At 37.1% G+C, this 16,561-nt stretch overlaps 1 protein-coding gene across 6 annotated transcripts in view; it reads right to left on the bottom strand.

The window, feature by feature from the left end:
* Positions 1 to 328: 328 nt before the first annotated feature.
* CD36 (CD36 molecule) overlaps positions 329 to 16,561 on the bottom strand; it is a 69,055-nt gene continuing 52,822 nt past the window's right edge. For all 6 annotated transcript variants that reach the window (XM_046669382.1, XM_046669381.1, XM_046669385.1 and 3 more), the window contains exons 5-15: positions 15,450 to 15,597; positions 14,818 to 14,997; positions 13,457 to 13,548; positions 11,478 to 11,524; positions 8,946 to 9,015; positions 7,644 to 7,831; positions 6,476 to 6,594; positions 5,395 to 5,468; positions 4,716 to 4,770; positions 3,721 to 3,885; positions 329 to 1,280 (exon numbers count right to left, since the gene is read on the bottom strand). In XM_046669382.1, the coding sequence (XP_046525338.1) occupies positions 3,721 to 3,885; positions 4,716 to 4,770; positions 5,395 to 5,468; positions 6,476 to 6,594; positions 7,644 to 7,831; positions 8,946 to 9,015; positions 11,478 to 11,524; positions 13,457 to 13,548; positions 14,818 to 14,997; positions 15,450 to 15,597 (1,138 nt within the window). In that variant the 3' untranslated portion in view covers positions 329 to 1,280. The remainder of the gene's footprint in view (positions 1,281 to 3,720; positions 3,886 to 4,715; positions 4,771 to 5,394; positions 5,469 to 6,475; positions 6,595 to 7,643; positions 7,832 to 8,945; positions 9,016 to 11,477; positions 11,525 to 13,456; positions 13,549 to 14,817; positions 14,998 to 15,449; positions 15,598 to 16,561) is intronic.

Raw genomic sequence — 16,561 nt, forward strand, 5'->3', positions numbered from 1 at the left:
TGCTCTCTGCAGTAAGTGAACCCCTGCTAAAGAAAGCAGGATTACCTAACAATAAAGAAGTAAGTCTCCTAATAAAAAGGAAAGATCCCTCAAAGCCTAGAACTTAAGTCCGGCTGCTGTAAAGGATGAAACCAAAGATCTTTTTTGCTTTTCTTCCAATTGGCTTAAAAAATTAGCCTAGGAGAAAGTGGTCAAGATTGAATTCAGAAAGAATATTTCAGAAGGAAATATGGATTCATAAAGAGATATGAATTTGGATAGAATACTTCAGACACAAAATTAGGGTATACAATTTATGACACAACAGGAACTAGGCAAAGCATAGGAATTTAAGGAAGAACATCTTTTAATCGTTGAAACCAGTCTTTCTGAGATGACCATGAAAGCAAGAAATATTACAACAAATAACTATTAATGCACATTTTCCTCTTTGTAATCTTCATGCAATAATCCGTTTATTATCATGTACATCTGTTAATGCTAGCAGAGCATTCTGAAGTTGCCAAGCATAAGTTGTACGTATCTGAGCAGAAAGATCAGAATCTACTCAGATTTCCAGAAGAGCAGCAGAACATGGAAAACGACAAAGTCCTTAAACATAAAGAGCTCAAAGTGATGTCCATTTGCTAGTCAGTGACAAAAATAGAAGCCCATATTGTTGTAAAGAACATGGTTATCAGGCCTGCTGTTGCTGTACAAAGAATTCCATAGAGAAGGAAACATAAGTAACGTATGAGCGAGGGCTCACAGGCCAATCATTTACTTTCCATTTTTAAATGTCTTTCAAAATAGTTGATGCTCATGGAATGCAATGTACTGACAGTCCTGGGGTCTGTCTGTTGCCACTGAACCGGGACACTGCTCAGGGTGATGGGGTCTTCCCATGATGGGGAAGACGAGCTCAGTGTCGAGGATTTGTTTGGAACAGCCACTCCTCTGCTGAATTTGCCACCAGGGAATCAATGAGTGAATCAGTACCAAATAAAAATAATTGGGTCATGCTCAAGCCAGGTCCGCAGAAAACCAAATCAATTGGATTGGACACATGATGAATTTTAAAAGTGCTTTTTTTGTTCAAAGTATGGATTATAATGACATCTTCGTAATCCTTCAGAAATGGGCTGCTACTTAGTGCAAAAAAAAAAAAATGCCACCGTTTCTTCAACTATAACATAAGGTGTGTTTCGCAAAAATAAGGCATATTAAATCTTCATTTTGTAGGTTAATATTCACAAAGGTCCTGACATAGCTGGTGCATAAATGTAAAGACTCCTTGTCGCCTGGAAAATAGAAGAAATGTTACTCCTTATCGGAAAGCAGTGGAAAGATAAAATGGGTAATACTCAAATTCTATACATCCGAGATATCGTATTTTCAATCATTTAGCCCAGTTTCTCAAGCTGCAGAGAAACGTTCTCTGATGCACTCATGAATAAGGCGGTCGTGCTCCCATTCCCGGATCCCTGGGAAGGCCCCTTCAGTCTCAAGAGCTGCACAGAGCTGGATGAGCATGCCACCTGCCCTGGATGAGCGTTTCCCTTCAGACCACCTTCCACTGCGAGCCATTTAAACTGTGGCTTCTGAAAGGACTATTGGCTTATTCTCTTTGTGGTCCATTCAGGGGAACCACGCTCTAGCCACCATCTTACGCTTTATTTCCTCTTGTACAGTCACCTCCTTAGTTTTTCAATTGTTTATAAACATGCCCAAAGGCATAATTTTTATGATCCTCAAAATTGAGGCTTCTTTAAGGAACTCTGTATCTATGATTCTTCTAAATCTAGTAAATCAAGTAATCTATGTAGAAAAAATTTCTTCTCTACTCATAAAGAAAAAAAAGACAGTTTTGTAAAGAGCAGTAACTTTTCCTTATAACGGTCAAATGTTTAAGCAAAACTAATATACTTGTTGACAAAGGCACTCTGAAAAGCTTTCAGTTCTTCACCTTAGCCACATACAGATGCAAGGAATCTGACATTCAGGGTTTATTAAGCACTGATGAAATTTATCATGTAATTTTAATAGATAATAATACAGAAAAACTTTTACAACTACTATATGTCCTTTTGAAAAACATACTTTCCCACTAGAACAAGTTTTTTGTTGCAATTTGGCTTTTCAGTGGATGATCTTTTCTATCCTATAAATGGTCATATGAATCACTTTGTTTAATCATTACTCATTTGCTTGTTTCTGGACTAATGATAGCTCTTAAAGGTGATGCAATATTTCCTTATTTATTATAATGCAAATATATTAGGTCAGCATTTTGAATACACTCTGTCCAACAGATTGTAGGCAGAATTGTTCAGTCTTCTTTCCAATGAACAAATAGTGGCAGAAATAATCAGAACAAAGATTGAGCTGCTTTCCCAGACACAAGCTATTAATTTCACAAAAAAAGAAACATTGCTATGAAAATTCCACTTTATTTTTTTAATCTTCAATTTGACTGATTCACACTCTGAAAATGGACAGCTTTGCACTGCTAAAATTTACAATTTTCTGGAATGTCTCCAGAAAGTAGAATGCATGCAGATGAATCCCCAGCTATTGGAAACGCATGAACTATTGGAAACTATTAAGGGTTAGATGTGAAAATTCACGTAAAATATTTATTATGATCTTGACACATAGTAAAACTCAACAGTTATCACTGGCAGCTCCAGAATTTCAGTGTAAGACAGCTGAGGGTCAGCAGCCTCATTGGAAGTAGAGTAAAAGGACTTGTTTTGAAGCTGTGATTTTCGTGGCGAGTATGTTGCTTTTATTTAGATTTTGTTTTGAGGTGCCTGAGAAGGGAGGGCTATGGAAAATCCTGCCCACACCAATGCCACCTATGATCATTAAATAAAGCTTCCCTTTAAGAAAGATAGGGTCAGGCATTCATTCCTTTTTATGCAAAAAGTGCACAGGCACTGATATCTAAAGCACAGAGGCCCGAACAACCTCTACCATTTTTCCAAAACTCAAATCTTGTCCACATTTACCTGACTTTTTCTTCAAATTTCTGAGTAATTTGCTTTTACTGCATTGAACACTGTTTTCTCCTATTCTCTTGTCCTCTTATATTCAAGCTTTAGCTCATGAAGTTTCACTGTTCATCCAGCTTCCACAGCAGACACCTGGGGTGAACACTCTGATTCTGCTCAAAGCCTGGCCAGGATGTCTAGATGCAACAATCCTGCATTCATATAACTTCAGTGTTTATTTTTTAAACAGCATACTTTTATCGTATTTTCTCTAACATTTATTATTGAGTTTTTACTTCTCTTATTAATTTCAGCATCCCCAAATAGCTACCATTTTTAACTTTACATTACCTTTCCTAGTCAATGATACATTATTTGTGATTTTTAGAATAATTAACTAGCTATAAATAAACTAGAAGTGAGAAGTCAGAATTTGGCACAAAAGCTGTATATGTACTAACTTTTCAGAGGAGACCCTTTCATCTTTCACCCCATTCCTCACAGAATGAAAAATGTAACCTAGTGATCCACCTGATAGTCACAGGCCTTATTTACTCAGTGTCTTCATTTATGTCTTAATTTACGTGAAGAATCTCAAAACTTCAAGGATGTAACACAAAATGATAGTCGGCTAGACATTTCCAGAAATGTTTTCAGCCTAATTTATAACCCCTCTTTGATAAAATGAAAACCAGTAATATATAAACTCTGTTACTGAAGCAATAGACAGTTTTTTCTATGCACTTACTTATTTTACTTTCTTTGCTCTGCACGCACAGTATGAAATCATAAAAGCAACAAACATCACCACACCAACACTGAGTAAAACCATTTCTACCAGACCAAGGAGGCTTATTTTTCCAGTCACTTGTTTTCTGAACATTTTTGCCTTCTCGTCGCCAATGGTGCCAGTCTGTAATCAAGTCAATAATTAGCATTATTTGAGTAGATTAGTGGTGCAAAATACTCAAAACTTTCCACTTATATATCACTCTGTTCTCTAAACACCTGTACAGTGTTAGTCAACTGTATCTACAAGACAAGCCAATGGAATCCCCTTTGTATGTCTAAGAAGGCAATAAATGCCAAGGTGGGATATTTGGAGAGTAAACTATAACCCTCCTCCCTTTAAACGGGTTACACAGCACTCCTCAGCATGCTAGGCCTGACTGATCTTTAGAACAGCCATATGGAAATATTTCAGTTTTCCAAAGGATGTTTGTTTCCTCGTGCCAGAGGGAGACGGCAAGAGTGAACAGCCTCACTTCCTCTAGAGGCTCATGCGAGGCGTTTCCCAATTCTGCAGCTAATCAATTCCATGGATTATGTTGGAAATGTCTTGTCAGGCGATGGGACAGCCTGCCTGTGCCTGCTCTAATCCTGCCTCCCTAAGACTGGCTGGCTTCTACCGCATTACAATACCCAGTGAGTCTGGCGTTATTTGGAGTTACGTAGAGTCACGACTCTCTCCTAACACGGCACTACATCAAGAAAAAGTGCTTAATAGATGCATTTTGAAAGTACTCCAATATTATAGTAGGCACTTTGTCTTTCTAAAAGAAAAATGCTGAAAACTAACACAAATTTGATCATTAATAATATATAAACTCATCCATATGGGCAGTAGAAACACATTCAACTTCAAATACTATACATACATATTCAATTTTAAAACACCAAGAACTTTTTTTATATACAAAGAAGTTTGCTGGTTTTAATGACTAACGGGTAAAAAATACTAACCTCATTAAGCCAAAGAATAGGTACAATATAGTTCCTCTTCAAACTCTTTAATGCCCTGTAATAAACATTGAAAATAATTGTAAAAATATATACCAATATGTTACACATATATAATAGAAAGTTTAGTAGTAACTAGTGTAAATAAATGTTCAGAAATTAATTGCTCTTGAGCATGGTTAAGTTTCTTGATTTTTGTGCCCTGTAATAAATCATTTAAATTTTAAACGGCTGTTTCTCAGACATCTTTCACTATTATAAACTTTTATAAATCAGATTTCTAATTAGACTGACTTTTTCTAAGTACAGATTTCCCTTTTCAGTGAATTCTACCCAGGAAAGTAACATATGAATTCTAGAAACTATTTGGATATTCCAGAAAGTATTTGGATAGCTGGCAAAATGAGATGCCACCAAATACTCAAATTAAAAAACATTCCAAAATGTGTACCATTTCAATAAACAGGAAAATACATGAAATATACCATTTCAATAAACACTAGATATAATTCTAAATTACAAATAAAAGTTATCCTAAGCATTTAATAATGATTATTTAGTACCTGAAGCCAAAGAGAAGTTGAAACGTTATATTCTTCCCACTTACTTTCATAGATTCACTCACATTCTTACAAGAAAATACTAAAAATCGGGTAATGATAACCTTGTTCAAGAGACTCACTCAATTTTTCTTGATGGCTTGACCAATATGTTGACCTGCAGCCGTTTTGCAAATTGTAAAGTGAATCCAGTTATCTAAAAAGAGAACAAACTAAAATAATCACCAACTTCTTTTAAAACATTCCATTCTAATACCCAAAACTTAATTTTACTGTTATATAGATCTTAAGGTGAAACTGTCCTACTTGCAACTTGTGAAATCTATTAAATAATTAATTGAACACATTAAATCTTTTGCATACATAATTATCCATGATCACATTTTACATGTATAGGCGTGTGCGTACACACATACATGCATATGTACACACATGCACATAAATGTGCACACACACAGTTTCTTTGCCTAACCTTGTGTTGAGGTTTTAGTTAGATTTGTGATATTTACCAGGAAGGGTTTTGGGGCCTCAACAACAACAGTACTGAAACATAAGAACTCATGTGGTTAATTTAACACCTGAACTGTGCACGGTCAAATCCACATATTGTTCAGCAATCCCGGTATTGTTTAATTATAATCCTTCTTCTGTCATTATTTAAACCGAAACATGACCACGAAAACTCTGGCATTTCTTTTAACTTTTGAAAAGGAGAATATTAAAATAATTTAAAAATTGAAACTGTTGCACTATAGGAATTTTGATAGATTTTTCTTGACACTAACTGTAATAGTTCCAGTTTCAAATTTACATATACCCATAAAATCTCTTTTAATCCCTCATAACATGTGTTTCTTCATATAAGCAATACTTACAGTTAAGTATAAAATAAATGTAAAATAGTAATTTATATCAAATTGTCTTAAGCCAATGAGAACCATTTCCATCATTGGTATTCCTGATTTATGAACCACTAAAAAGGCTTATAAAGTTCCATATGCTGAAAAACTAAAATTGAATTACCTTGACATTTCACAAGCAATAGAAATCAACGTAATTTTCACTGAAATAAAAGTAATTCATCAAGACTGTGATTCAATAAATGTGATCAATAAATGTGATTGACAAGGAGAGAATGCATTTTTTAATTTCATTTAAAAAAACAGTATTAAACAAATCAGATCAAATAATATATTTGCTTACGGGTTCAACATCTAAGTACGTGCTATGTTCTTCTTCATTTGGATTTAAACCTTCAAAAGATTCTAGAATTTCAGGACTTGCATGCAGAAAATGAGGAAGTGAAATGTAGACGGGTCTTCCTGGAAACAAGTTTTAAGAGACAGTTGGGGATAAATCATTTTCCTCATTTCACATACCACTCAGAAAGATGTCCTCGAAAATAAAGCTTTTTAAATTAAAAGAATACTTAGTTGGGTTTGAGTACTAAATGGGGGATGAGAGTTAGGAAGAATTCTAACAACTGATCACTACTGTACAAAAATAAAATATAAAATTCTACATCAACCCACTAACCAGTCAGCCGATGTCTTGTTCATTCCTTAGATGCTAATTTTCAATCTGTAAAGTTTAGCTGCCGAACATAAAGTTCCCACCATATACATTCATGTTTCAGGCAAAAATATGTCTTTGAACTGATAATTAATTTCTTTAATTTAAGAACTGTCTCTTTCTCCCTTCAAACCCACTCCAATACGAAGAATGTGAGCAAAATAAGAGACTCCACATTTCATGTTTAAGTCAATTCTTGTTTCAGAAACACACTGAAAACATATTTATTTACCATTTTCTAGGGAAGAAAAAGTTAGAAAAAATGGCAGACGGATTTTGGATGCTCAAAGTATTCAGGGAATTATTTTCATTTTACCCTAAATCTATAGGGAGCATAAGGATTCTGCACAGCAAAAGAAACTGTCAAAAAAACAAACAATGAAAAGCCTACCTATGGAATGGAAAAAAATATCTGCAAACAACATTCCCAATATGTAGTTAATATCTAAAATATAGAAGGAACTCATGCAAACTCAAAAAAAAAAAAAAATAGCAAAAAAACTCCAAATAATCCACTTGAAAAAGGGCAAAGGACTTAAAGAGACATTTTCCAAAGTAGCACAGGGAAATACTGGCATACTTTTACCTAATAATAACTAAGTTTTGCAACACCGAGACACAACTGGCATCTCAAACAACACAAAATCTAAACAAAAGTTTCCTGGCGCCACCCTTACTTTCTGCCCTTACCGCTTTCTCACTTTGAATTTTCGGTGGAAAGGGGTCTTGGGTAAAGGTCACATTTTAAAGAATACTGCAAATCGGGTCACGGACTGTGATACTGAGAACACTCACTCACCGTCTTTGCATTTAGCGATGTTCAGCACGCCGTACAACGTACAGTTTTTTGAGATGATTTTCTCCGTGCAGAAGCAGTGGTTATCCGGATTCTGAAGTGGAGACGCAAAGGCCTTGGATGGAAGAACGAATCTATACACGGGAATCCCTTTCAGATTAACGTCAGCTCCAAACACGGCGTAGACCGACCTGGACGCAGGCAGAAAGACCTCCACTCTCAGAACTTGAACCGCAATCTGGAGATTCCCTGTTTTCTTACTTTCAGATTTATATTCTTGCTTTGATGTAGAAAAACTGAATACACTCTTGTTAGAATTCTTGTTTAATTTTCAGAAAAAAAGTTCTGGTGAGATTTTAAACCATCCGGGAACTCAATACTTGAGTGTGAGCTATTCTCACTTTTGTTTTCCAAAGCTGCTAACTTCGGCTTGTGAACTACCATGGAGCATTCCTACTGAAGACCTTTCTCGTACTTAATTTCCTCTATAGATTAAATGTTTATATGAATCCCTCACGTCCTTTATCTGTGCCCAGTTTAAAAGAAATAAAAATAAAATTTCTGTCTTTCGAAACTTAATCCTGGAGAGAAAGGCCACCCGCTCACTGGGGCCTGTGCATGTGAATGCTGGATATGCATCTCCTAGGCCTCTATCATTTACCAAGTGTCCCCCAAAACCTCGTCAACCGTGCTGGGGCTCGACGTACATACCTTCTAATCCCCAGACAGCCCTACATGAAGAAACACTGTTCTCTTCAATTTGACAGATAAGGAAAAGATTCAGAGATATCAGAAGGTTGCCCACGACCACAAAGTCTGTAGGAACAGGGCTAGGATTCAAGCAAACTGGTGTGGGCTCCCAAGCTTGTGTGCTGCCTTCTGGGCCCCATCGACTTGAGAAGATGTTGTAGTGGCAGCAGGCACATTAATTTGCATAGTTTGTGACAGGGGCATCACCTTCTCTGGACATCTTCAGAAAGATCAGGCATGCCCTTCTAGACTTGACTGATATTAAACATACTACTAGTTTAGTAAAATAAAAATATTTCTTGCTTAGAAATGACAAAGAAGAAAATGACTTGTATTATGCAAAATATCCTTTTACATCCTTCAATATTTTAAAGAGTTAAACACATTATGGATTCCATATTGTATTTATTCTTAATAAATCCAGAATAATTTCCCTAAGTGTATTTTATTTTTCTCAAAGAACATGATTATTAAGTATGAGCTTCTTGGTCTGTGTTTCGTCATGTGGGGAGAGAAATTTTGACTCATAGAAATACATTGGAGTCTTTGGCGTACCTGCAAATGTCAGAGGAAAAGAATTGCAATACCCGGGTCTTCTCAACAAAAGGTGGAAACGAGGCTGCGTCTGTTTAAAAATCAAGCCAACAGCAAGGGATTAGATGTAATGTGTGTCATAGAAAAATTGAGAAGTCTCTGTTACCACATAGTCAACAGAAATATAATGCAAACTGTATATGCGATTTTAAGATTCTCTGGTACCCACATTTTTAAAAAGTAAAACGAAACGTATATTTTATTTAAGCCAAAATATCATTTTAACAAGTAATCAATATAAAAATTAACAAAATCTCAAAATCCAGTGTGTATTTTTCACTTACAGCACATTTCAGGTTGTACTAGCCACATTTCAAGTGCATAAGAGTGACATGTGGCTAGCAGCTACTAGATTCAGAAGTCTGTAAACTATACACGTTCATTGTACTTTTGTATTACATTTTCTCACTTCTTAAAAATAAGTGAGGGCTTAAAAAATAGTGGCAAAATCACATCTTAAAACTGTGACTGTGTTTTTCTGAAATCCACCACCTCATCGGTGGAGGGGCACGCTTCTCAACATAAAGTTCAGTCAGAATTCCTGTTGGGATCTTACTGTCCTTATTTTGATAGAGGTTCATTCATCTGACCTAATGGTTGATCAACCATTAAAATCATTCACTAAAGTTGTCTCACAAAACAGAATTTCCTGCAAATGGTTTGAAAACATATGAATGCATCCAACTACAAAGGGCCTTTGCTGAGTTTATGGAATTTCTCCCGGGGTTATGGCACACACCGGCTCTGTGAAGAAGCAACTAGAGGACTCCTACATTGGCCCCTCAAATGAGAACCGCCAGAAGGAGCTGCCACTGAACGTGTTTGTTCAAAATGGCAAGACCCATCCTTCAGATATGAATTCCAGGTTCTTTTTCTGGTAAGTGCCCGGACCTCATGACCTTATGAGATCTCATTTAGACCCCTGTGATAATATGTGATAATTTGATGGAGGATCCCAGTGAGCTTGGCCCTGGTATGGAGAGAAATGGCTATCAAAGATTAGCTTAAACTCCCCAGACGGGTCCCTGAGGGGGCATTGCCTACAACTGCTGCCCACCACCTTAACCACCGAAGGAAAAGAACACACTGAACAGCTTGAAAAACCCTCATCTGAAACATCATTGACGACTACATCATAATAGCACCAGCAACGACCAGGGGTCAGGACCGCGAGACAGCTGACGTTAGCATCGGATGTATGTCAACATTTTCGCCTTACGTCTTATGCTTCATGCCTGATGCTCATGTATTTATATTATGGTCATTAAGGAATCCTCTACTTCCTCTTGTAAAATTTCTCTACTTAGCTTTGGGCAGATTGTTTAATGATTTTTTTCCTTAAGCTCACAATGAATCCTTTAGTATTTAAAAGCAGCACAGTATATTTCTCTGAAGTATTATGCTTATGCAATGACTAGTGTTAGTCATATGGGGTCACTTGACGATTTATTTGGAGAAATGCTTTCCTTAGAACAGAATTACTTCACCCATCCCCATGGCTCAAAGTACTTCAAAGCAAACTCAACAGTTTTTGACGTTTTCTTCTGTAACGGAGAGATATCAAAGTTAAATAAATGTGCAAAATTCAACAATACCTTTGGAAAAATAAACGTCTCCTGTGTTTCCTGTTTATTCTCTTTTGCATAACTTTACATTTAACTGTCTCCATCTTCTTTGTCTTGTTTTCCTACAAGGCGTGGCCTCACCAACTTCATAAACTTCGTGCTTCTGCTTCTGCTGAATAGTTGTTGAAAGCTCACCTCTGACTTCAATTACCTCATGGTATTCGATTCCCATCGCTCTTTAAAACCTTAATTCTCAAACTAATAGGCATGTGCGTCCTTTGCTTTTCTTCAGGGAGAATAATAAGTCAGCTCTAAGCACACTCTAAGTTCTAGTGCTTTATTCTTTCCCAGTTCTAATTCTGAATGTCCATTTTGCAGACATTTTTTACAGTTTGTAGACATCTGACCTTGCTATTTGTTTTTGCTGTTCTCATTGCTTCCCTTCTGACCATCTTGTTCAAAGTGGATGGCTCTGTCTTGCAACCTCACTGAGCCTACCTCAGCTTGAAACCTCACTTGGAAATATATTTTACATTTTGCAATTATCCTGATTTTTTAATTCTTTCGATTTTAAATTATTATCTGTACATTATTTACAGAAGATGTGAATGGCAACTACTTCTCTAAGCTTTTTTAACCCCTAACTTCCATTGCCAGCAAGGCAGTTCATCAAGCAAAGTTTTTACAGAGCAAATGTTTCCTGAGGGCTGCCATGAAGGCTGACCCTCTGTGGTTGATCTCCACAAGTCCCATCATGTTAGACGGGTATTTACTAAGCCTGTGTGTGAACAGAGACTGAACTGTGTTGTGGGGACATGACAGGCAAGAGCACACCTTCCTGCTCAGAACACCGCAGGCGTGACGGTGGGTTTGTGGGAGAGAGGAACGTGGTTCATTGGGGCTATTACCACAACGCGGCTGGACTCACCTGTACCGTTAACCATGTCACAATAGCCTGACCAATAGGAGAGGTTCCTTAGGAGGAAAAAGAGAGAAAATGAACAAACATTCTCATTTCTCACATTACCTTGTCTGTTAGGATTCAATACTTCTGCTAAAATAATAAAGATCAGGCATGACAAATGCTGAGTTTCAGAAATGTGCTACAACATTCGGTCCATGTTTTGTTGGAAGCTTTCATCTCGTTGAGATAAACTAAGTGCCTGATACCATTAAGTGGCTAGATTGTAAAAATAAAAACTGCCAAACATTGTTAATTAGAAACAATTTGGAACAGACACAGTTCTGAGAAAAGAAAATTGAGAAACGGTTATCAGACGTTTAGATCTCTTCTTAGGAGAGCATTTCTTTCCAATGGGAGAAATGAATTATTAGGTAGTATGTTGAGAGTTCAGACTGAATGGGAGGAAAATATTAAGTAGCTGATGTAAGCTCAGTATGAGGGAGAGGAGGAGAGAAAGAGAAGCAGATGCTTGACCAATAGAGATCGGAAATGTAGATAGTCAGTTTATACTTTTCCCCCTTTTAACTCTTGCGTGAGCTGGCACTAAAGTAGGACAGAGTTTATTAATGTATACTCCGGTGTCTAGATAATATATATGTCTATATATCTGGAAGAAATAAAAACAACGGCAGTAATAGTTTCTCTGCATCTCAGCCACTTTATGGTGGTTGAAAAACTATTTTTTCCCTTTCCTAACATCGTGCAGTGGAATGTCAACACAAGCTGATGCTCCTTTTTCAAACAGAATGAGCTGTTCATTGTGCTCAGTGTCGCACTGATCAGTTAAATTAACCCCATAATCTTAAACTGATGTGAAACTGTTACTCCAATTAGGAGCACTTAGCAGCCATAATGTTGAAATGGAGGAAATGCTCATGTTCCTCAACCCACAAACAGTGATGTGACCTCCCCTGAAATGAGCGTTTAGAAGTGTTCGTTTTCCTCCGCTAGATTTTTCCATGAAAATGTGTGACTACGGACTCTAGAAGAAAAAGTACTGGGCTAGTAAATATTCAACTGTTGTAACAGCTTTTAGATAGGGACTCGGTGGGGGGCAATGGTTACTTCTATTAATAAAAACGTTTCATCTCTTCCGATTTGATTATTCTTTTTCAGAAAATAACTGGTCTAAAGCATATTTATTAACTTTGAGGAGAATAAAAGAAAGCTTCCCTCTGATATTTATTGGGGTTCTTTCCAAAACGTGTATGATGTTATGTATCCTCCAGACGAATAGACAGGAGCTAGGAAAAGAAAGGAAACCGTGGCCTTATGAACACATCTCATTCTATCACTACTACCGAGGGGCATGCTCTTTATTTTCAAGTGTAATACGTAAATTTCAGAACCGTACTTGAAATAAGAATTCCATTTTTTGCATTGACAAAGGTTCGAAAGAGCTATCAATATAGAAAACGATTTCAAGAAATATTTGAAGGGGAAATCATGAAAGTGTTTGCATGGAGACATTAAGCTTCCGTCTTTATAGACACGTTCAGTCATGTCACTGTAATGAAAAATTTTTATTTGACATGCTGAACAAAAAAATCCCAGTAAACTACGTCTACGTCCTGGAGATCAGCCCACATGTTGCTCTCCCTCCTTATCACTGTGCCCTGTCTAACTGCAGGGATGCTCTGTAATGCGGGCGATGCAGCAGAGATGGAAGCAGTCCCCTTGGATTTCTTTATGCAAGAGGTTCTGTGCATAAAGGTAAACCAGACACTAAAGTGGTGCTGATGCTCAGCAGCCGTGCACTAGTGTGTTCAGCTGTCACATTAAAGGTGACGCCTGGCAGGACAGGAGTTTCCAGGCTGAGGGACAGGCAGGTCTATTGCACAGGCTGGCACCTGTGCTTTCTCAGTTGTTCAATGAATACCACTCCCACTTAGAGTGCCCAGTGACAGTGCACACGCACACACACTCTTTACCTGGATACTTACTTTTTACCTTTATAAGTGTTTATTATAGCAACCTTGCTTATGTTGTCTTTTCCAGTGAAAACTTGATAAACTCCATCTACAGTGTTGTTGTACTGAAAAGACGTACAAGAAAAAATTACTTCTAGAATAAGCCGTATCTTTCAAGTTATGAAACGTAATTAACTCGCTTGTACATTTCCCAAACACAGTTATTCATAATCATTTCATATGATTTGAAGTACATACGCGATAAAGTTTTAAAATTGTTGGTGGTTACCATTTTAGAAAGATAGGTTATAACAGGTGCCTAGAAATAAGTGCTGGATGATGTGACACAGGAAGAAAGCAAACATCAGAAGTTGACATGATCTAAATCCAGTACGTTTTGTCACACCTAAGCCAGTGAGGCAATTCTGATCATTATTACATTGTATTGAGGTGAGAGGATATTGAACAAAACCTATGAGAACAATGGCAGGTTTCTAGAAGTATTCTAAATGTTACCATCTTTAATAAGTGGTTACTGAAAATTAGGTATAAAAAAATTAAAAACAGAATTAGCCAAAGAAAGAGTTGTGAATATTTGAGTTAAAAAATAACTGAATCTCTGATCCTGTAAGGCTTTCTACATTCATAGGGAATTGACAAATAACTTGCAATCCTAAACACTATCTAAAAGTAAAATAACAACAATGGACTGGAGACTATACCTCAAGTCACATACAGCGCCAAATGAAATTGTAGTCAAAATGCCAATTCAATAACCTGCTTGTCCTATTTATAATTTAAAACATTAAGCGACAACTAAGTACATCACCGAGTTCACATTTTCTCCAAACTGCATTTCGTGACATCTGTGGACCCCTGGAAGTTCTTACTAACAAATTCCATTAAAATACTACATGGATGATTCATTAATTTCATTGCCTGCAAATTTAGTCTAACTTGTAAATTTACCTTAAAACAAATTTGTAAGGAGTCTAGAGAAGGAGAAATGATAGAATGAATCTATTTTAACACATAAAAATATGGTGTTAAACTTGATTTTTTGAGAAGGGGAATCAAAACTTAAAGCAGTGTTCAGAGCCTCACCAGCTTACAACCCAACTTGAGACAAACTGCATATTGATCGAAGAGGGGAAAGCTGATGGAAGCTCAGCTTCTTAATTTTAAAGTTAATTGTTAAATTCAGATAAGGAAATTGTCCCAACTAGGAAAGCTGAAGCCATGTGAGAGAGGGGCTTTTAAAAAATTGGGGTATATATTCCCAGATCAGAAATAAATAGGGTTAACAAAGTAATTTATAAAATTATGAATTGCCAATGCTATTATGTTTATCCAATTAAAGCATAACAACATCAACGTTTATATTTGGTACTCACAGGATAAAACACACCAACTGTGGTAGGCACAGGGTACGGAACCAAACTCAAGAACGGGTCCTTGTAGCCCCACAAGAGTTCTTTCAAAGTTCTGGTTTGAAACATGGAAGATTTTGACTTTTTGATAAGTGAATTGAGCACTACTTGAACAAATGGATTTTCATAGAGATGAGCTGCCGCCTATAAAAAGAAAAAAAAACACTGTGCAACATCAATTGCAATATCCCATTTTTAACAAATAAATGGATTAAATACTAGAATTAGGTTTAATAAAAAAAATTTTTAACTGTATCTTTAAAACTACTGCCAAATCTTGCCAGGACTAAAAGTGTAATTTGTCTATTTCCTAGGTGATTGCATTTCTCTGCCTCAGTGTCGGCCACAAGAGAAAAACAAAGTTAAGTCCTTTTTTTTTTTTAGGATGCACTTTAACTGGTCTTCTAATTCAGTTGGTTTTTATACGATTTTGTCATCTTTCCAAATGACCATAGTTCCACTTAAAATAATAACATAGGAACACATTTTTATGAAAATGACAAAATAAGTATTTAATGATAGTTCTAATCAGGAGATTAATTATAGCAGATTTTAGAGTATTTCAAGACAAATAATTTTGTGGTTTTTCTACTCACCGCTACAGCCAGATTGAGAACAGTGAACGTGTCATTCTCTGTTCCAACGGAGAGTGAAGGTTCAAAGATAGCACCATGGGGCTGTACGAAGGAGACGGTGTGGTTCTCAGAGTCGTGGGTTATGTTTTCCTTGGCTAGATAACGAACTCTGCAAAACAGAAGTAAATAAAATCAAAATAATTGTTTCAAGTGAACATTGGGTCTCAAACGCCATTCATTCATGCAACAAATAATTTGTGAGTAAATAGAACATGTCAGAAATTATGCTAAACAATTGGGTTAAAATGACAAATAAGCCAGTGCCTGGCCTCTAGCAAATTAGAGATGTGGGTCTTAAGTTTGCATCTCAGGGGAGAAGTCGTATCTGTCATTGTGGGAGTTCACACAGAGCCCGAGGGGGACACAGAGCAGGTGTCAACCCAGGCTTGGGGTGGTCATGGTCGGGGGAAGGGTCAAGACCCATTTTGGTGGCGATTCCACCTAAGTGGTGTGAATGACAAATGGAAGTCTAGTTAGGAGGAATAGGTGGAAAGTAGACATCCAAACAACAAGGCGTATGTTCAGGAAGGCAGATAGTCAGACTGCAGAGTGAGAGTAAGGAGCACCATGGGAAGGGAAGCCACGGCAGGGAGCCAGGTCTCAAACACAAAGGGTCGCATTCCACACCCAGGTGTGTGCCTCGTCCTGAGGGCGAGGGGCAGACAGAGAGTTAAGCAGGAGAACATTAAGAGCCCATTTTCTTATATCAGAAAGGATGCTCACAGGACATAGCCTATCCAGCCACGGCTTTTCCACATTTTCCAGTATTTTATGGAGAATTAAAGATAACGAATGGAATACGATTCCTGGTTTACAGACCGACTGCCCATCGCCCTGCCCCCTGTGTGTTGAACACTTATTGGGTCTGAGCTCCTGGCTCTGACACCCCTACGCTGTAAAAACACCAAATGACTGTTTAGGAATGTGGTGAAGGGTGACGATTATGGAGAAAAGGCTTTTTTGAGAAGGAAATATTCACAGAGATGAAATGAGATGTACACCGCTCATTGCACGACCACATAGTTGACTGACTGCTGTGTGAAGTGAAAACTAAGGTAAAGACCGAAAAAAAT

Source organism: Equus quagga, chromosome 8 (assembly GCF_021613505.1).
Source record: "Equus quagga isolate Etosha38 chromosome 8, UCLA_HA_Equagga_1.0, whole genome shotgun sequence".
Lineage (NCBI taxonomy): Eukaryota > Metazoa > Chordata > Mammalia > Perissodactyla > Equidae > Equus > Equus quagga.